Below are 21,012 nucleotides of genomic sequence, written 5' to 3'. Positions count from 1 at the left end.
AGGCCACTTTTTAACAGAGGGTTTTCCAACACATCCCTCCTGGAGAGTGTGTGGAGATTCCTCCCTGGAGTGGGACACCTCTTGGAGAGTGTGTAGAGATTCCTCCCTGGAATGGGGACACCCCTGAAGGCCACTCCTCAGGGCTGAGCCAAAGAGATTCACCCACAGTCGTTGGTCTGGATGAGTAGCACCATTCTCTAGTCAATACTTTCTGCTATCTTTAGTGTAATTTAGTGAATGCTTCAATTTTGACTTCAAAAGGAGTGCACTGCAGTATACTAGTAATTCTGGCTACCAATACTAGGTAGCATATAATTCTGTTTAAGGCCTTTTTAGTCTTGTCATCAGCAAGATAAATCATTTATTTCTATATAAATAGATCTGGTTTGCCATCCTTTGTCCTGCAGGACAAAGTCACCTAAAGGTTCAATCACCCTTTGCTGTGCACGTGCTGTGGGGGAGAAGTGGGAGTGCCTAAATGTGGGTGACCATCAGTTCCCAGGCCAGGACAGGGCTGTGTCCCAGCCTGGAAGGATTTCCCCTTGTTTACCTTCTGAGCACTCAGTGCTTTCATTGTTAGGTACTGACCTTGCAGCCACGACTTTGTAACCAAATAAAATGATTCAGCAAATGCCAGAAGAGCTGAAATTCACCCCGAGGCTGGAGCAGCCTAAAAACCGGCAATAAAAATTGGAGTGTGCCTCACCAAACATGAATGTCAGTGCTTTGGGGTTTGGGGGAGATACTAATGGGAAGGAAGAAGCATTTTTCCACCCAACAGGCCTTCAGTCTTAGTGTGGGATGGTGATTTGAGTAATTTTTATTGCCCTGCATAAAAGCAGTTTGGAAGTCTGTAAGCAGCCTACAGAGAGTGATTGTCCCTCTCCAAAAGCCCCCATAAAAATGAGTCAAAACCCTGTTTAAACTTAAAGGATGCCCTTGAGACCATTAGCTCTGCTTAGGAGCTGCAGCCCTGACCCATTAAGATAAAAATAAATAGAGCTTATTTTGGGACGACGGAAGTGGGAATCGGCCCAATCACCAGTGAGCCACTGCCAGCACTGAGCAAATGCTGTGGAAAGCTTGGGGTTGTTGCTTTTTGTTCTCTGCACCTTTTATTAGTAATTCAAAATAGATTCGATAAATTCTGTAATTCAAAGTAAATTCAGCAACCTTTTTGACTCACCACAACTGTAAAATAAACAAAATGATAAACAATTTCCCTACTCCTACCTTAAAGCCACAACTGAGCCCAACGGCAGAGATCCTGCAAGAAGAACAAGAGCTGTTGTATTTAGGAGCAATAAAAAAAAAAATCTGAAAAAAATAACTCACAGCTGGTGTACAGCGGGTGACCTCAAACCTCACCTCAGGCAGCAAACAGGGCAGGTAACACTAGCAGGCTCTCCATTTTTCACAATTTTTGATTCTTCAGGGCTTTCTTTGCTCTCTAACTTGTAAACAAGAGCTTGTCAGGCAGGGAAATACACCAGGGAAGCTGAGAGTCATGAGCTTGGCAAACTCAGCTTTCCACTGCAGCACACCAAGGCAAGAGGGAGAACATCTGATATAACCTCGAATTAAGCTACCTGAAAGATGCTCTCAAAGCAGCCTCAAACCTTCTTCCTCAACAAAACCCACAACTTTATACCCAGAGAGCAGCTGGGGGCTGGGTTGTTCATCTCAAAGCTGGTGAAAACTACTCCACCAGCATATGGAGAGAGGCCAAAGGCCTAAGAGCAGCAATATTTAACTTTATATATTCCTGCAAAGAAACCAGGATTAATTAGACCAGGCAGCACTAATGCCTCCCCAGCTCCCTTGATCCCAGCTTGTAATTTCCCATGTGAAAAAGGTTAATTTAGAATTAGTATCTCTTTAAAATAAGCTTTCAGGGCCAAGGTTTAGCCCAACTGCAGTGAACCTGTGATTTCAGGGGCCACCTGCAGATCTTTCTCCTTGCTCCCTAATCAGAAAGAAACCTCCCTCACATTCCACAGCTGCAACCTATATAAGGGATGGGGCTCAGGCACTCTTGTTTTTCCTTGAATACTTGAGGGGAGGTATTTTATTAAATTTTTTTTTTCCCATCTGCAGCCCTCGAGAGCATGGAGAGCACTTGGAGGGTTTGTGTTTGTTTGTACTGCTGCTTGCCCTGGCTCTCTGCAGGCACCCAGTGCTCCCCCAGCTCCAGGGGCCGGGGGGGCTCTGAGGATGCTCCCGAGGATGCTGCCAGCGAGCTGAGCGCGGTGCTGCAGCTGCCCCGAGGTGGGGGACCAGCCCACGCCCTCCTGCCCCCCCTGCTCAAGGTGCTGCAGGACCGCGGCCCCCGGGGCTGGCACAGCGAGGCCCCGCGGCTGCAGCCCGACTCCAGGGCCCTTCGGTACATGAAGAGGCTGTACAGGATGTCTGCCACCAGGGAGGGCATCCCCAAGGCGCAGCGGGGCCGCCTCTACAACACGGTGCGGCTCTTCACCCCGTGCTGGGAATGTGAGCACGGCCACAGGGGCCTGGGGACAGGTAGGTGTGCACTGCCGGGGCTGGGAAGGTTACCCGCGGTTTCTGGGTGTCCTCTGCTGGCAGCACGAGATAAAAATATCTCCTTTCTTTAGAGCTGTTGCTATTTTAGTGCCGGAGGCTCTTCTCCTAAACGGTGGGAGTTTTTCATAGCCTACTTCTCCCTGAATGGCATCAGGCGCAGACTTCACAGGCTGGGGAACACCACACAAGTGGTATGTACGAGACATGCTGATGTTTCGGGCTGACTCATCTCCTCATGAGTCACAAGCAGATCTAAGTGAAGCAAGAAAAGTGGAAAAAATGTTGAGGCATAATGAGCAGCACATTTCCTTCCACAGCCCATCTTGCTTTTGCCTTTTTCAAAGAACCACAGCACTGGTATAAGACATGTACCAAACTGCCAGAGACTCCTCTCCTTGTCTGGTACATTTGCTAGAGAAGAATCATGACCAAAACCTGAGGGAAAGGTAGAATTACTCACAAATCAGGCTCAGAACTAGGATGGCTGGGCACTCTGTAACTAATGGCGCTTCCATGGCTTTCTTAAATGTGGACTGATCACAATAACAACACCTAGAAATTGTTGGCTGTTAATCTTCTGAGGCGACCTGAGTTCTCCTGACTGGATTTTTCACTGGAAAGACAGATAAACACAAGGATTGCGCTGCTGCACAGGAACAGCCCTTTGAGGTGGAGCTCATGGTTTGTATCATCTGGAGTGCTTAGTTCCTGTTATCCCACACCAGCACTAAAGAGACAACAGCTGGCTTCCTCCTGTGCTGGTTCTTTTAAAGAAATGAATCCTAATAAGTGTTAAAATCAGGGGTTCTCTTTGGTTTAATCTCTTAATTTTTAACTCATGTCCCTGACCAAAGTAGGAATATCACATAGTAAATGTAAGGGAGGGCATCTAAATTGTTTTCTTCTGCTGCTGAATATTTTTTTCTTATCCACTACACCAGTATTTATGTCTAGGTGGAAAAATAAGACACACTAACACTACAGGAATCTGTTTCCCTCCCCAGGAGATCTTCACTCAGTGGATTTACTCTTCAACTTGGATCGCGTTACTGCTCTGGAGCACTTACTCAAGTCTGTCTTGCTCTATTCCTTCGACACATCTGTTCCCATTTCCTCTTCCATGACCTGCATATGCCATTTATCCCTTAAGGAACGGGATTTTCCCAGCCAAGTTTGTCCCAGCACTTCCCACTCTCTAGCATTTAGCCTGCACTTCGACGTTAGGAAACGCAAATGGGTGAAGATGGATGTGACTTCTTTCCTCCAGCCTCTGATTGCTACCGACAGGAGGAACGTCCATATGGCTCTGAACTTCACTTGTCTGACGGGTGACTCACAAGGGAGCACGACACCGGAAAACGCCGTTAACGTGACACTGGTTCCCCCTTCCCTTCTGCTGTATCTGAATGACACCAGCGAGCAAGCTTACCACCGGGGGAGCTCACTGGGGCACGGGAGGAAAAGCAGCAGCCCGCTCGTGGATCCTCCGGAGGGTGACAAAGGACAGGGCAACCCGCAGGGTAAAAGAGCCTCCCGCCAGCGAAGGAACGAGAACCCGAGAGCGGCCGCCGGCACTTCGCCTCATAACCTGAGCGAACACCTGAAGCAGTTGGCGTTCCCGCAGCACGAGTGCGAGCTGCACAACTTCCGCCTGAGCTTCTCGCAGCTGCGCTGGGACCGCTGGATCATCGCCCCGCACAGGTACAGCCCGCAGTTCTGCCGCGGCGACTGTCCCCGCGCCCTGGGCCACCGCTACGGCTCGCCGGTGCACACCATGGTGCAGACCCTCATCTACGAGCGCCTGGACCCCGCCGTGCCCCGGCCCTCGTGCGTGCCGGCCGCCTACAGCCCGCTCAGCGTGCTGACCATCGAGCCCGACGGCTCCATCGCCTACAAGGAGTACGAGGACATGATCGCCACCAAGTGCACCTGCCGGTAGCGCGGGCTCTGCTGCGCCGCACGCCGCGCGGAGCCTTGGCACTCTCAAACACGGCGTTTAGCCCTGCATCCTCGACACCTGCAGCTGCAACGGACTCAGCAGCGTTGCTGTAACTCCGGGAGCTGGGGTTGAGCAGAAGGGGTTCACGTCGGAGCGCTGATTCTTGTACTCACTCAGCCTTTCTGGGAGGTGCAATGAAATGTGAATAGTGTCTTTTTATGGGGAGAAGTTTGCATTTAAAATGGGGGGAAAGGTTTCAACTATTAAATGTCTATTTTTAAGCTGCTTTATTACAGATTAAAAAAAAAAAAGAAGAGAAATAAATGGCTATCACACATACCCTGACATGCAGTGCCTGCTACTCCGCCCCTACAGAAACCTTGTGTGTGGCATCTCCAGCAAGGACTAGGGAGAGAAGAAAGTCTTTAATGTTAGAATTATTTCCTCAGTTGTTCATTCTCTTTCCCTACCACTCTCCAGCTCTTCCAAACAGGATGACAACACCCTTCCTCACAGTTCTATAGTTACCAGGTTGTTTTTTGCTTTTCTTCTGTTGCACTCTTTGGGATTTCAGAGGTAAAAGAAGGGTGAGAATTTAAGGGCAGCTGTGGGTAATCTGTGAACACTTAAATCAAGGCACTATTTTGGTAACTTTTGGCATCAGGTGAGGCTTCCTTTGAGTCAAGACCAAGGAGCAGCTGTCCATGGGGTGAGGGCAGAGGATTGTCCACTGGAGCCACACTGCCACTGGCTTCCGAAGTAGGAAGAATTGTTTAAAAAGCTTAATCCCCAAAAATGGCTTCTAAAAGCCTTAAATGTGTCGATGTAAATGCTGTTCAATGGGTTTAATATTCTGAAATGTGGGGCCACAGCTTTGTTTCCTCTCACAATGAAACTGTAGGTAACAAGTGCCTCAACTCTAGATGCTTTCACACCAAATTTCTACTGTAATTGATTTATTAGGATTTATTTTCTCCTTCTAGACTTGGGGTTCATGCACAAAACCTCTCAGCTTTAGTGAGGATTTTTCTTGTTTGTTTGTTTGTTAATTAAAGGCTGTGGAGCAGCACTAGCTTGTAAAATTTGTTCAGAACATCCTTTAGCTTTGACTTGCTAATGGATTAATAGATAAATGCTGTAACTTTCTGCACTTAGCCACCCAACCAGCCCTTACCTGAGATTCTGAGCAATTCCAGAGGCTGGGAATTCAGCCTGGCAGGGCAGGGACTGCTCCTGAGGGGCTGCTGTGTGGTGTCACAGCTCACCTGGTCACTGAACCCACAGATGATGGGGTGTCTGGAGAGCTCCTGGAGGAGCAACAGGCACAAATCTGCCCAAAAAGTGAGGATCCTGCTCCAGGTTTCAGTCTCTGACTGCTGAAATCAAAGTGGTTGACACCAAAAGCTCAAAACAGGATCTCGGTGTTTGGATTGTATCACACCTGCTCATCCCTCCAAACTCTGGGCACTGGGCTTTGCTCACCTGCCAGAGAAGAAAATGAATGGAATTGTTTCCTGAGACAAACCTTTCTAATTGTGGTGAAATGTCTAATGTAGTCCAATAATTCTAATGTTTCATTAATGGGGGTCATATTCAATGTAGTCTAATAATAGTATATTAAATATGTGTAATATATTGTAACAATTCCAATAATGTTGGACCTAATATATTCTAATAATAATTCCAACAATGTTGAAGATGTTTAACATATTCTGGCAAATCTAGTATATTGTAATGTCAGCTTAAATAATGGCAAATATGTCTAATATATCATAACGATCCAAATAAAGTTGAAAATGTCTAATACAGTCGAATAATTCTACTTTAATTCAAATCATGGTGAAAATGTCTAATATCCTACCCATCCTCATCTAATAATAATTCCAATAATGTTAAATGTGCCTAATAATTCTAATATCTTCTAATAAATTCAATTATATGGAAGATGATTAATTATATTATAGTAATTCCCCATTAATGTGGAAGCTGATTTATTATTATAATTACAATAATGTTGAAGATCTCTAATATATTCTAATAATAATTCAAATAAGTTTGATGTCGAATATGTTCTATAATTCCAATAATATGGAATATGTCTAATATAGTATAATAATTATAATAGACTCTATTAATCATTCCAGTAATACAGAGGATATCTAATAGTAATTTCAATTATGTGGCAGATGTCTCATACATTTTAATAATAGTTCCAATATTGTTTACGATGCTTATTGCGGGGGGTTGGAATTGATGGGATATTTAACCTTTAAAAGCCTTTTCTAGCGGAAACAAATCCATAATTCCACGATTTTCTGCTTCAGACACTCCCGCTGTTCATCGGGACTCCACAACCCCCACATGAAAAGTGGAGGTTTTTTTCCTCAGACCATTATTTATTTTTCATTGGAACTCCACAGCCGCCGCGCAGAAGTGGCGTTTTTCCTCAGACCTTATTTCTTTTCCATGGGACCTCCACAGCCGCCACACAGAAGCGGGTTCGTTTTCTCTCTTTTTTTTGCTTCCGGCGGCGTTTCCGCGCTGAGGCGCCGCCCGTCCCCTCAGGGCGCAGGCGCCCGCCGTGCCCCCCCCCCCCCCCGCTCCCCTCAGGGCGCAGGCGCCCGCCGTGCCCCCCCCGCTCCCCTCAGGGCGCAGGCGCCCGCCGCGCCCCCCCCCCCCCGCTCCCCTCAGGGCGCAGGCGCCCGCCGTGCCCCCCCCCCCCGCTCCCCTCAGGGCGCAGGCGCCCGCCGTGCCCCCCCCCCCCGCTCCCCTCAGGGCGCAGGCGCCCGCCGTGCCCCCCCCCCCCCGCTCCCCTCAGGGCGCAGGCGCCCGCCGTGCCCCCCCCCCCCCCCCCCCGCTCCCCTCAGGGCGCAGGGCGCCCGTGGCTAATCACAAAGGCCTGTTAAAAACACGCTTCAGCGTAACTCCCGTGTATCGCCGGGTTCCACCGCCGCTGCAGCTCGTCGCAACCGGAGAGCGCAGGCCGCGCTGCCCCGGAAGGCGTCGCGGAGGCAGTTCCGGGGCGGCCGGCGGCCATTGCCCACAGCGCCGTGACCGAGGGGACGCGGCGGCCATGGGCAAGCACTTCGGGAACCTGGCGCGGGTGCGCCATGTCATCTCCTACAGCCTGTCGCCCTTCGAGCAGCGCGCCTTCCCCAACATCCTGTCCCACGGCGTCCCCAACGTGGGCCGCCGCTTCACCTCCCAGGTGTTGAAGGTGGTGCCCCGTGAGTACTGGGGGGATTCCCTCTTTTTTGTACCCCCTTTGTCGTGTAAATTTGGGCAAGGGGAGCATTGGGGGGGGGGGGGGGTTGTGGGCTGTTGTTTTGTCGCAGGAGGTAGGTGCGGTGTCCCCTCACTGCGGTGTCCCCATGTTGTGAAGATCCCCTTCTCCCGGTGTCCCCAAGTCGTGAAATCCCCTTATTCCAGTGTCCCTTCCCTGCAGTGTCCTTTTATCGGTGTCCCCCTCACTGCATCGTATGTCACTTTATTGTGAATACCCCCTTCCTGTGCAAGTCCCGTTGTTGTGAGCGTCCCCTCACTGCACTGTCCCCTTAGAGCTGCCTTCCCTCGTTCCACTGTCCCTTGATGCAGAGTGTCCCCTCATCCCGGTGTCCCCTGACGTGCCTGTCCTCTGTCCCTGCCAGCCCTGGCCATCGGTTACCTCATTTATTCCTGGGGCACGGAGGAGTTTGAGCGGCTCAAGAGGAAGAACCCGGCTGACTACGAGAACGACCAGTGACCACGAGGCTCCAGAGCTCCCCGGACACCTGCTGTGCTTGTTCCCATGGCTGGAGGGGATTAACAGGGAGATAAGCCTTGGCTAATAAACTGTAACTTTGCCCCATGACTCTGTGTGAAATCCGTGTCTTGAGCTGTTTGAGGTGAGGAGCATCAAATCCCTCGTCTGGTTCTCTCTGTACAGGCAGATAATCAGGCTGAAGTGCCATGTGCTCGGATGTTTTTATCTTAGAGCACTTCCAGCCTTCGTAATTCCCGGTTCTTTGAAATATTCCTCAAAGTAAAGTGCAGCCAGGGGCTGGTTTGAAATTGTTCCTTGTCCCGTTTTCTTTTTCCCATCACTGGCCGCTGCTTTTCCTCCAGCCTTGAGATCTGTGAAAAACAAACACTGCCGGCTTGGGTATTGATCGAAGCTGGACGGGCTGGCTGGTGGCTTGGGATTTGGGGTGGACCCTGACCTCTGGCCGGAGGCTCGCTCTTCATGGGAGCCCTGGGCAGAAGATGAAGGGGAACAGGTACAGGCTGCACCAGGAGAGCTTTCATCTCTGTGTAACAAAGGAATTTTTTCCAGTGAGAACAATCAGTCCCTGGAACAGCCTGGGGGTTTCAGGAGGTGACTGGACAGGGTGCCAGGTAACCTCCTCTGGGCTCCCTTCCCACAAATGCCTGCACCAGCTGATCTGCCAAGGTCCCTTCCAACCTGGGCTGTTCTCTGATCCTGTGATTCTAATTATCTAGTTACAGTAATGTTAATTGGCTGTTTAACTACACTCTGATACCTGATCAGTGGTAAGAGGCTGTGTTAGAACCTCCTTGAAAACTGCTGGGAGAAGCAAGGCTATTTAATGCCTGAGGATGATTAAAACATCAGCTGCTGGTAATAAAGTTGCTTAAATATGTGACAAATTCACCCCGTGTCTCTGAGTATAGCAACACCTTCACTGTTGGAAGCTCAGAACGCCTGGCTGGTTCCTTTATCCTAATTTTTTTCCTCCCAGTGATTGCCTCCAGCTCCCAGCCCATGCAGAGCAATATGCTGGTGTTCCTGCCGTGCTAGTGCTGTAGCTGTCCTGGGAATTTATCTTATCTTCAGGGCAGGAATGACGTTTCCCTGTGTGAGTTTCCCTGTGTGCTCAGGGCTGAGCTGTCAGGAAGACGATGCTCAGGCTCTCACTTTGGGAAGCTGGGGCGGTGCAATTTTTATAGCTCAGTGCTGGAGTATTTTGGGGCTCACACCGAGCACATGAGGCTGAGCTCAAACTCTCGTGTGTCCTCCAAGCACAGCCTGAGGTTGGGATAAGTGGCAATAAAACCAGTCAGCCAGTGCTCCCAAGTTGTGCCAAAAATATTCTTTGCTTAACCGCATTTTGGGTAGCTGGTATTTTCTAGACAGCATAAGGAAGTAGGGAGCAACAAACTGCCTGCTGTAGCTGTGAGCTGACAGATGTACAGAGGCAGATTTATCCCAGAACTGACCTCAAAACCCACCCAGTGCCACGGGCCATGGGCAGGGACACCTTCCACTAGCCCACGTTGCTCCAAGCCCCGTCCTGCCTGGCCTTGGACACCGCCAGGGATCCAGGGGCAGCCACAGCTGCTCTGGGAAATGTGTGCCAGGGCCTCAGAGGGAACGATTCCATCCCAATATCCCATCTAACGCTGCCCTCTGGCAGTTTGAAGCCATCCCCCTCGTCTGTCACAGAACGTGGTGTCCTGCTCACGGCGCCTCCGAGAGCCGCGGCGCTGGCTGTCCTCTGACAGCCCCTGAGCCGAGAGCCTTGGCACCTCAGTCACCGTGCGCCGTCCCAGCAGCTCTGCTGGAGGGCAGCGCTGCCCGGGGCTCTCCCCAGCTCCCTGCTCCTGCCCGCAGACGGCCGGGCTGTGCTGGCCCAGGGGCCAGACTAACGCAAACAGAGGGGCAGCGGCACCGCGGCCACGCGCCGGCCCCGGGCAGGGTCAGCGCCGCTGTGGGCTCAGCACCCAGGGACAGGGTCAGTGCTCAGGGGCAGGGTCGGCACCCAGCTGCTGCACCAGCAGCCTGTTGCTACCCTGCCCCTGCCCCATCCCGACCCTGCCATCCTGTGACCCTGCCCTGCCATCCCAACCCTGCCCTGCCATCCCAAACCTTCCCAGCCATCCCAACCCTGCCTGGCCATCCCAACCCTGCCCTGCCATCCTGTGCCCGTGCACACCCATCCCAAACCTTCCCTGCCATCCCAACCCTGCCCGGCCATCCCCTGCCCCATCCCGACCCTGCCATCCCGTGACCCTGCCCACCCATCCCAACCCTGCCCTGCCATCCCAAACCTTCCCTGCCATCCTGTGACCGTGCCCACCCATCCCAACCCTGCCTCGCCAACCTCCACCTCGGATGCAGGCCCCATTCCCAGCTGGAACGGCTCCCGCCAAACCTGTGGCAGTGGGAGTTTGACCCGTGGGCATTTCAGAATCTGAACGAGGTGCTTGAAAAGTTTTCGCTCGTTTATTTCTACTCTCCTTTGGGCGATTATTAGATGTGGCAACAGAGCATTATTTTGTGTTTCTTCCCTCACATCTCTGCTGCGGGTCTAACCGGCCCCTGGGAATTGTGGGCATGGAAAGGACCGGCTCAGTTACACTCTTTTTTTCCCCCCAGTTTCTTGCACAGAGCAGTTTGCTCGCTGACAGGGACAGTCTGATGCAATTAGTGACCCAGAAGGACAGACAACAATTGTGATATATCATCACAAAGTACCAGCCTTCCCCAGCCAAAAAAAAGCTGAAGGACGGTGACTTACAGAGGGCTCTGCTGCTCTTCCAAATCCTGTGCTTCATGGAAGAAGTCAGGGCTCCTGCTGCTGCCTTGTCCTCCTTTGTGTTCTACACTAATGCCTGATGGGAACAGCAGAAATTAGAACTCGGATGCATGAAAAGGAAGGACTCCATGGGAAAAACTAGTTAGAAACTCCCAGTCAAATATAAAATAAACGTTTTAAGTTCAGCTACTTGTCTGCTCTATTTACTGTCTTATTTCCTTCCCTTAAAATCCAAGGTAAGATGAAAATTTTGCTTCCTCCTCCCAGAGAAGCAAAACAAATAGGGCAGAGGAAGGTGTGAAAGAACCACCCGAGGATGGGAATGATTGAATAGCGGTTGTAGACTATGCTGGGAAGGTTTTTCTTTTAATCCCAGTGAAATTTGGGCTAAGGGGTAATCATCTGACATCACAGCATTATCTTAATCTAAGTCACTTGCCCTCCACGCTGGCACTTGTGCCTTCATATTAAGCAATCAAAGAAATTGAGCCTGTGACATCCAGATCTGTATTTACAATTTAGCTAAAACACAGTTCATTATACACTTACTACTTTTATGAAGCATTTACCTGAATTAAAACTGTGTGTTCCAAAACCTGCACACAGTGACACAAGCTGGAATTCTCTCTGCCACTCTGCAACCTCAGAGGCACATGGGACAGATGTGGGAAGCAGACAGAGCCACAGCGTGGTTTGGGTTGGAAAGGCCCCAAAAGCTCTTGCAGTTCCCCCCACCTTCACCAGCCCAGGCTGATCCAATGAGATCCACAAGATCCCACAGGTGAGGAGCCAGGGGACACAAACACTGGGACAAACACAAGTGTGTAAGGAGAGGGGAGAGATGAGAGGTAGCAGCTCTGCTCACGCTTTTCTCTGCTGCTGCAATCTCACTCCACAATGGAAAAACCGACGCTTCCTCTCAATGACAAAGAGCCCCTCCACCCCCACGGGAGCTGCTGGCACTTTGGGAAGCCTGACGGTGAGTGACACAGCTTGGGGGCAGAGATGGCTCATCTCTGGGAAACCACAGTCTGCACAAGGAGCTCCTCAGCTCCAGACAAGCCCTGAGCGGCCTCTTGCATTATCTACCTAGAGATGATTATCTCTGACACCTTTGGATTCCTGGGGGAAGAGCTCTGTGAGATAGCACACATTTGACATTCCCAAACCCAGCTGGAAAGCGTTTCACCTGCTTTTTGAGCACCGTGTGCCTGGAAATAAAGGTTAAGCAACTTCCTTATGGTTATTTCAAGTACCAAGAGTGAGGAACAAATCAAAAGCACAATTCTCTGCTCCAAATCAGCTTGGCGAGACAACCCTTACCCCTGGTTGGCTAACTCAGAGCTACAGAAGTTAAGTTAGGCTTTTCCCCCCTTTTGCTTAAAAATAGACCGTGAAGTTCTGGTAACATCTTAGGTGGGCTTTAAAAAAAGGAACAGTTGGCACAAGGGGTCAGCACAAGTGACCAGACAAAGTACAAGTGGAAGGGGAGTAAATCATTAGCTCGAGACAGGCCTTGAACCAGATCACTGCAGCAGATGTAGACTTAGCGATTCCCTCTTGTTCCAAAGTGAACTTTGGCCCTGTAATAACTGGCAGCTGATACAACGATAAGAGAATGAAGTCTATAAAAATGTAGCTGAGAGCCTGGGAAGTCCTGACTGGAGCTCTTTGTGCCTGCTCTGCCCACAAGTGACAGCTCCCGCCGGGAAGATGCACTGGTGGAAAGTGACGGCGGCCCTTCTGCTCTGCTCACTGCTGCTCAGCCAGGTAAACTGAGATGATACTGAAATAAACTATTTAAAGGGCTGATTGAAAGGACAGGCAGCCCATAAAAGCCGTTATGATTTGGATGGACAACTGGCAGGAGTTAAGAGGGAGCTTTTTAGAGGATCCAGCATGGTAAAAACGTAGTTAGTGCCCAGGGAACACTGGGCTACTCTGAGCCACAGCTCAGCCAGTGATTCTGCCTTCACTCCCAAGAAGCTTCAAACCATCATTAATGCTGGTAGATATTTCTTTGGGGTTGGGCTGCAAGCAGAGCTTTACCCCGAGGGTGCTGCCATCTGAAAACCAGAAAGATTTCAAGCTCTCCACTCAAAACGAAGCCCGCTGACCCCAGCAGCAGCAGGAGGACGTGCTGTGGTGGCTGCCACGTGTCCTGACGGTCACCCTGCTGTGTTTCAGAGCCACGGCGTGTCCCTGTCCCTGAGGCAGCCCCCGGCCCAGCCCCGCAGCCCCCGGCAGCGGCGCATGACGCCCTTCTGGAGAGGGGTGTCCCTGAGACCCATCGGAGCCTCCTGCAGGGACAACAGCGAGTGCCTCACCATGCTCTGCAGGTAACCATCCTCAACGTGCCGGGCTGCAGACTGCTTCCCACCTGGGCTCATCCAAACGGGATCCAGAGGTCGCTTGGTGCATAAAAAAAGATACCAGGAATAGGGGATGGGGCAACAGACTCAGACTCTTTAGTAAGCAGAGCAAACAGAGCAGAGTCCAGCTCTCCCGAGTGCCAGCCACAGTCCTTTCACTGCAACCCCAAATAACCTGGCTGGGCAAAGAGAACGCAGGGCTCCAGACAGCTTGTAGGCAACTTACAGACCTTCCCATTAACCCTTCCTTTCAAAGCATGCACTAACAAGAAGTGAAAAAGCCTGCATTAATACCTTACCCTAAATTAAGCACTTTAAGCTCATGGTTTAAAAAGCAACTAGGATATCAAAAGCTATTTAGTTCTCATTAGGCATGAGCAAATTGTCCAACTACACATAAATTGATTAGTTAAAATGATTACTTAATGACTGAAAGGTGATTTTGTATGGCACCTGTTGTACACATACACCAGCCCTCAGAGATAGGACAGAAAATAGTCATTTCCTGCTATCTGTAAATAGCAGTAACGGATAAGTACATCCTATTATTAATGACTATTGTATATCCTATTATTAATGAATATGCTATTAATAATGAATATGCAATTATTAATGAATATTATTATAAATAAGCTTACTGTATATTATTAATTATTAGGGTAACTAAGTAAATAGGGCAGGGTGGTTGGGTTGCTCTGCTATGTTTGGAATTCTGATGGAAAGCAAAGACCGAAAAACGAATCAAGACTGAACAGCTGAGGGGAATTCAGTGTGCCTGACGCCAGCACTGCTGGCACAGGGGCACAGAGATGTAGCTGGGCCCCCTGGCTGAGCGTGGCACGGGCAGCCCCAGCTCCCAAAGCCTCATGATGGTTTTTTTTCCCCCCAGGAAAAATCGCTGCCTCCTCTCCACGGCCTCGGCGTGAGCTGGCACCAAGCACAGCCTGCACTGTTACTGCTGACCATGCTCCACACACTTGGGATGTATTTATTGACTGCTCAGGAGCTGGAAGGGCCTCGAGCAATCGGGGTATTTAATATTTCTGTCACCTGTGCTGATGAAAGGACTTCAGAGCTCGAGAGCATCTCCTCCCACAGCCATGCCTCAGGAGGCCGCTGGCCAAGCTCAATAAAAGGGCTCTGCATCTCCTCCTCGTTTGTTTGTTTTGTAATGTTTTCTATTATTTATTTGAAGGTGTGAATTAAAATATATATTCAGCAAAAGCAGCTTGGTTTTTCCTTGTATCTTGAGCAAAGTGGATGGTGAACACAGAGCTGGGGTTTAATTCCAGCCAGACTTTGGACATTTATCCTCCCCCACCCTGGCAAGAGCATGAAGTGGATCAGGCCCCATCTCCTCCCAATCTAGCTCTTATCAGTCCTCAGATAAAGGCCTGTTGGAAAGAGGGAGCCAAACTGATAATGCTGATAGCAATTCCAATATCTCAAATATATCCAGCGATAAGTGGAATGAGAACTATTTGCTCTTAATTACTTCTAATCAAATTTACTTAAATACGTGTCCTAGACTGACTTTTGCCACTGACCTTATCTCCTGTCTTAAAATGAACTGATCAAAATGCTGTTTTGATGTGCTGGATGTCGAGTTGGAGGCTGAAAGACAAAAAAAAAAAGATAAAATCAACAAGTCTGGACACACACACTGGATGCTACTTTTGTTCCGCAGAGCAGTAGGATCAAGGAAAGAAAAGTCTGCCTAAAAATGCACTTCCAGGGAGGAGAAGTCCCCACAAAACAGATACAAGCACAGGGGGTTGGAAGTTTAATACAGAAAATCTATTTGATATTTATTAAACTTAGTTTCTCCAGTTACAGTTTTGCATTGTACAAAGCATTTTAATGACACAGTAGTTAAAAAGATCTTTACAAATTGAAATGTGATACCCTTTTCTCCAAATATTTTAATTGCCATAAATTTGTTTAAAAATACACATTAAACGCATGTTTCAGACACTAAACTTTCTATAATCTCAATACCACAAAATACATAGAATATACTATACAGATGTGGAAAAAATCTAGTTAGTATATAATACTTTGCTCACCATTAACAGCTTTATTACGTGAAATGCACATACTGACTTAGAAATCCTAATTTTGAGCCCCAAAGTACCCTTTGAAATTTCAAATGTATTGCAACAAATAAAATCACAGTTTGTTTCTTTTTTTTTTTTTTTTTCCGGTTTTGGTTGAAGACAGATGTCCAAATCTTTTGATAGAAAACAAAATGTAACACATGGACTCGTCATGTACAAAGCATAAAACAGAGACATCCCATTAGTTACTAATAGTACCTTTCTGTAGGATTAATCAGGGCTTCATTTATAAGTGACAGGTTAAAAGTTACCTCCCCTCCCCAGCCCTCCCCCAAAAGAAAAACCCCGTTCTTCACCAAATAATAATTTCAAATAAGATAAAGGATTTTTAATAAATATATAAGCACTTTATCCTCCATATACAAAATTTTTTTTTTTTTTTAAACAATTTAAAAGGGGGACCAGATACAAATGTCAGGAACTGTGCTTGGAAAGTCATGCCTGGTCCTCGGAGTAGAGTTTGGGATGTGGAATGCCAAGGCAGCGCCAGGAGCCGTGTCCCGGGACAGGGACAGAGACTGGAGCCAGCAATGAGCCCACTGCCAGGGGGAATTCAATTCCCAGCTGGAATTAGAGCAGGGCACACCAAGAGCTCAGCTCCCTGAGCTGCCACAGCAGCTGGAATTGCTGCCAGGGGGATGCAGGGGCTGAGGAGAGGCCGGCCCCGGAGCAGCTCCTCCCTTCCCTCCCCACAGCCCAAACACCGGGACACACCAGGATTCCCAGGGACACATCCTGCCTGGAAACCCCTCCTGCAACACCCCTGCAGCTGGCTGATGGGAGAGCAAAGCTCTGGCTCCTCTCTGTCCTTCAGGATGCCCAGCACTGACCTCACTGCTCGGGAACAGGGGTTTTCCAGAACACTGACACCTCAGAGGGAGAAGCTTCAACCCTGACCCAAGGATTTGTCGTGAAGGTTAAGAATTTGGAAGTTGTTTACTCCCCAATGGGTAATTCAAACTTGACTTGCTCAGGCCCTCGTGGATCTGCCTCAATGGAAACACTGCAGTGACAGCAAAGGTCTTTTCAGAAAATGACATTAAATACAGCAAAGGTAGTTTCTCTCTCTTTCCAGCGGTTTGCCTTTTGGCAAACTCCGTAATTCTCTGCCTACGGCTTTATTTTACTTGCCCCAGGCAAGTGCTACATCATTCCCATAAATTCTGACTCTCTGTGTGTTGGGGCCATTCATAAATACATTTCAGGGCATTTTTTTGTTACCACAGCAATCAAGCCTCAGCAATCTAAAGGAATATACATTGCACTCCTGGATAATATGCAATATTTATCACCAATAAGATGGTGACTCAGCACTCAATAAATAATATATCAATATAGTCAGTTGCACCATAATCTAAAAACAAGTATAACATATACTTTGGACAGACTGAGTCATATATATATACATATATATTAAAAGACACATACAATACAAATTGCATACTGCCATCGAAGCCAAGGAGAGCCGTCCGTCTGCTCTGCTTTATGGCTGAGATTCAAATCAAAACAAAACTCTTGGGCTGGTTTACTCTGGTGTCCTGAAGATTTGTTTGGAATTATAAATAAATGGTTTGCACCTTTATCACCTGGAACCTGCAAGTCTGAGAGCAAAGTCAAACAGCACAGATAGCTGAGCAAGCCTAGTCTGATTGAGCCATTTTTAAGATTCACCAACTGGGGCCATGATCAGCAAGGGAATTAAAATTACAGTTTGGATATGCATCGATACACATTCCCTGTCCAGGGAATCGTTTGGGAAGCCAGGACTGGGGAGTCCCTCCTTAGTCACTCCTGTGACCTGCACTCCCCCTGTGGTGCTGGGAGCTGCCGAGGACAGGGACAGAGCCCCTCCTACGCTGGCAGAGGGATGGAAGCCTAGGACGTGTTTGCTTTTTTCTTTTTGGCTATAAAATCTGATCAAGTACAGAACTTCCCTCTTGGAAACAAGGGTCAATCCCAAATTAAGAAACGCTTCTGGAATTGAGAGGTCCGAACTGATCCGCTTGCACCAGCCCCAGCTGCACAAGGCATTTCCTATCCACCCCCCCAAGCCCCCTGCGGATCCCCCGCACAGACACACCACCTGGGACAGCACCTCCAGAGGCTCTGCCACCACGGAGTCCACCCTTCAGCCGGGACACTTCCGACCAGCTCAGGTCCGCATTTTTGACATGATGCAAAGGAAAGCCTTCTGCTTGTTTGAAGCCAATTTCTAAGATCCACTGCTCTAGGGATAAGCGATGCGTTTTCGAGAGGCCAATTCCGCGTGACACCAAAAGGTATTTGGGGGACTCTAGTTAAGGAAAACAAAATTCCCCGAGACGACACCATTCCTGCTGACAGCAATGGTGACTGTGCACAAAGGAGCAAGCCAAGAACAGCCACGCTGGCTAGTGCAGCACTACACACAAACCCACCCACGAATGCAACTTCTACCAAGGGATTTCTCAGCGTCAGAGGTGTGCGAGGCACTTCAGAGGAGGAAAGGAAACAGCTGACAGTGTCCCATGCCCACGGCGGGGAGTTTGAGGGTACAGAGTTCTGTCTCCAACAGCAAAGACTAACAGAAAGGTGACCTTGCACAGTGATTCCATAAAAAGGATGCTCCGACAGACCTGGAGAGTCGAGTCAGGGAGAGCCCCAGGTCTGTTCCCCGTTTATCAATCCGGACGTAGCAAAGCTTTTCTGGAAGTACAAAACACGCTGGGACGCAAAGGAAGCTCTACGAAGATGCAGCTACCTTGTAGTAGGTTTACTAATTTGCAAAACTTCTAAACTCTTAAAGCCCATAGGACATACTGCAGTACTAAGGAGCGTAGAATTCTATTCCTTCTCTCGAGGTTGCCGTGATTTTGGCACTTAACTACACCTACACAAAAAATTTAGTGCAATAATTTTCCTGAACATGCACGTTCATATCTGGTACAGAATAAAAGGGTTCAATGGGAGAGAAAACAAAGCAGCATTCCACAATCTCACTCCAAAGGATTCAGAGTTGGACTCTGGGGAAGGAGACCACCACGATGAGTCAGTTTGTGTGACAGACACCGGGACTTTGAAAAAGGAAATGGAATTTTACCCAAGTACTGCAGAAGACCACTGCATACAGTATACCTGGTCCTGCTGTAAAACATCTTGTAAACAGTTCATAAAATCTTCATCTAAAAGTAAGGCATAAGGCACACCAGACATGTTGGGGGCACTAAGCAATACTGAAAGCAGTAGCATTTGAAACCTTTAACTCAGACAAGCACCTCACGTGGAAAGGTACTTTGGTTTGCACTCGGAGAGGGGCCACCTGCAGCTCCAGCAAGCCTCTGTGGCACCCAGCAGCCCCCTCGGGAGTGGACGTTACGTGACATGAACGGGACCTTCATTAGCACGGGGTAAAGCCAAGTTTGCCATCCATCCTGCACAGCACAGTGCTTCCTGCAGGAGCAGCTCCGCTCCCACCCCAGGGTGGCCGCTGCACTGCCAGCCTGTAGTGTCCATCACCCAGCAGACCCTAAGAGGACAGCATGGACCTAGAGTTCTACTAAAGATTCCTGGTTTCTCAGTCAATGGAAAACACGCAAATGACGGTTCTGGTAGGAACTGAGCTACTCTTGGGGTTTGGAACCACAGAGTTCCCCGATTTCCTAACTGTCAAAAAAGTGACAAGCACAGAAACAAAAAGGTATTTGAAATGAAGAGATGCAAAAAAAAGCACGAGATTGTCCTTTTCCAAAGCCTTTCCTGTTTGCATCGCACCCACTGGACTGAAGGTCATTCCTACACCATTGCCTGGACGTTACATTAAACGCAAATTACTGTAATGTTTTGTGATTGTTATAGTGTTAATCCATGGCTTGAAGCTGCCTTGGAAACAATCCAAGGCAGATCCAGCTAAATATTTTTCCATATAAATTTCTTTATAATTCATTTAAATGAAGTATCTCAATACGTAGAAGAATATCTGGAACTTTTCTATTTAGTACAAATTCTGCAATAATAAATCTGTAGTTGTCATTTATTAGTCGACTCATAGGCATTAGGCATGAGAAGTATGGTGTCCCTACTCGTTAGAACCTATCAACCCTAGTTCCTTTTACAGGCTCTACCACCACAAGACATTACAGAGTAACAAAGCTCACAAAGTACTTAAATAAAGTGTCTAGGTTTAATTTCTAAGTACTCAAAAGGGGAAATTTAGGGAAGAAGAAATAGCTAAAACCAGCCCCAAATGGGGCTTTTCAAAATTAAAATTTAAAAAAAACAATTAAAATAAATAGGATTTAAACTGACTATTCATGTATTGTGACTGGAATCCCAATGATCTATCCATGACAGATCAGCGAAACCACCATTTTTCATGTAGCAAATTTTCAAATATTTAAATAACTTAAACCGGGAATACTGGAGAAGTCCGTGAACCAGCTTGATCTGGGGTTAAAACACAAAACACGAATGAGGATGGGAGACATGGGAAAGCATTCCTTGCTCTTAGTGTCAACTAAGCAATGTGTTATGGCAGTCTTCCTTATTGACATGACACAGTGTTGTGGAGAGGAATCAGAGGCAGCTGAAGAACGGGCCGGGCTGGGGCTCCTCACTTGGCGTCCAGGCGCAGCCAGTGCAGGCCCTGCCGCGTGTACCGCACCAGCTCCGTCATGATGCTCGTGTTAAACACCAGGGGCCCCATCACCTTGTCCAGTTCAGCAAAGAACTCTAAAACAGCACAAAGACACGTTAAAGGAGCGCGCTCGGTAAGCGCATCCGACCCCAGTTCCCAGCGCGGATCGCTGGGATGGACAGGAAGGGAACGAGCAGAGGTGGGGGAATGGGGCAGTCAAGGAGGAGAAAGGTCCTTGCTAATCCCTTTCTCTGCTCTTCTGCACAAGACTGCTTGGAAACGACTAAACCATTGCCAGACTTCTCTGTTTTCCCTCAAAACTTACATTTCGTTAATTGAAAATAATTAAACTACAGCCAAACTTCCTTAGGAAGTCTTCGCTAAAGGGAAACGCGCCAAGTTCCTCTTCCCGCGCTGAACGCTTTACAGCAAACGCAACAAAGATTTTTATGTCACAACGCCAACGCCACCTTGACAACCACAACACCCAGCCTGGGGTACCCCTGCAACCCCAAGTGTCACTTCCCCCTGATTTTGAAGAGGTTCAGCACCCAAGGGCACCGCCAACAAAATCAAAGCTTTGGGAGTGGTTCCAGCCCCTTGTGGAGGTTTCAACGCCCCCGAGGCAGCCCTTACCTTTCTGTTCTCTCGAGAGCTGTTCTGCTTGTTCCCAGATTTCAGTGGCATAGAGGAAGTTGGAGGTGACCTGGACGTAGCTGGCAGCCATCTGATGGATGCGCTGCGGGATCGTCACCGAGGACCCGCTCCCTGAAGGGTTGGCTGCCCCGGAAGAGTAATTTCCTGAATTCCCTGGAGACAGCTTTGGAGAGACTGGAGATGGCATCCCCACAGGTTTGCTGCTCACCCAGAGAGGAAGATGGAATTGGAAAGGCAG

General features: G+C 48.6%; 4 protein-coding genes across 12 annotated transcripts in view; 3 read left to right on the top strand and 1 right to left on the bottom strand.

Moving 5' to 3' along the window:
* Positions 1-1,930: 1,930 nt before the first annotated feature.
* GDF9 (growth differentiation factor 9) lies at positions 1,931-5,549 on the top strand. Its single transcript, XM_066197317.1, has 2 exons — positions 1,931-2,520; positions 3,546-5,549. Exons 1-2 carry the CDS (start codon positions 2,109-2,111, stop codon positions 4,478-4,480), a joined length of 1,347 nt encoding a protein of 448 aa, XP_066053414.1. The 5' UTR covers positions 1,931-2,108; the 3' UTR covers positions 4,481-5,549.
* Positions 5,550-7,327: 1,778 nt separating this feature from the next.
* Positions 7,328-8,330, top strand: UQCRQ (ubiquinol-cytochrome c reductase complex III subunit VII). Its single transcript, XM_066197239.1, has 2 exons — positions 7,328-7,707; positions 8,128-8,330. The coding sequence occupies exons 1-2, from the start codon at positions 7,554-7,556 to the stop codon at positions 8,220-8,222; spliced, it is 249 nt and encodes an 82-aa protein (XP_066053336.1). The 5' UTR covers positions 7,328-7,553; the 3' UTR covers positions 8,223-8,330.
* Positions 8,331-8,424: 94 nt separating this feature from the next.
* The window catches only part of AFF4 (ALF transcription elongation factor 4), a 53,378-nt gene continuing 40,790 nt past the window's right edge, over positions 8,425-21,012 (bottom strand). For 4 of the 9 annotated variants that reach the window (XM_066197233.1, XM_066197235.1, XM_066197234.1 and 1 more), the window contains exons 21-22: positions 20,754-20,974; positions 15,564-20,212 (exon numbers count right to left, since the gene is read on the bottom strand). In XM_066197233.1, the coding sequence (XP_066053330.1) occupies positions 20,094-20,212; positions 20,754-20,974 (340 nt within the window). In that variant the 3' untranslated portion in view covers positions 15,564-20,093. Of the gene's footprint in view, positions 8,767-10,998; positions 11,093-13,192; positions 13,428-14,935; positions 15,003-15,563; positions 20,213-20,753; positions 20,975-21,012 lie in introns of those variants that run through there. The other 5 variants (XR_010723145.1, XR_010723144.1, XR_010723143.1 and 2 more) reach the window with 5 other exon arrangements.
* LEAP2 (liver enriched antimicrobial peptide 2) lies at positions 12,562-14,540 on the top strand. Its single transcript, XM_066197240.1, has 3 exons — positions 12,562-12,786; positions 13,204-13,355; positions 14,278-14,540. The coding sequence occupies exons 1-3, from the start codon at positions 12,730-12,732 to the stop codon at positions 14,312-14,314; spliced, it is 246 nt and encodes an 81-aa protein (XP_066053337.1). The 5' UTR covers positions 12,562-12,729; the 3' UTR covers positions 14,315-14,540.

This window comes from Chamaea fasciata, unplaced genomic scaffold, assembly GCF_029207755.1.
Source record: "Chamaea fasciata isolate MVZ Bird 193981 ecotype frontalis unplaced genomic scaffold, bChaFas1.0.hap1 SCAF_15, whole genome shotgun sequence".
In the NCBI taxonomy this organism is placed as follows: Eukaryota; Metazoa; Chordata; class Aves; order Passeriformes; family Sylviidae; genus Chamaea; species Chamaea fasciata.
This window is presented reverse-complemented; position numbering and strand designations above follow the sequence as displayed.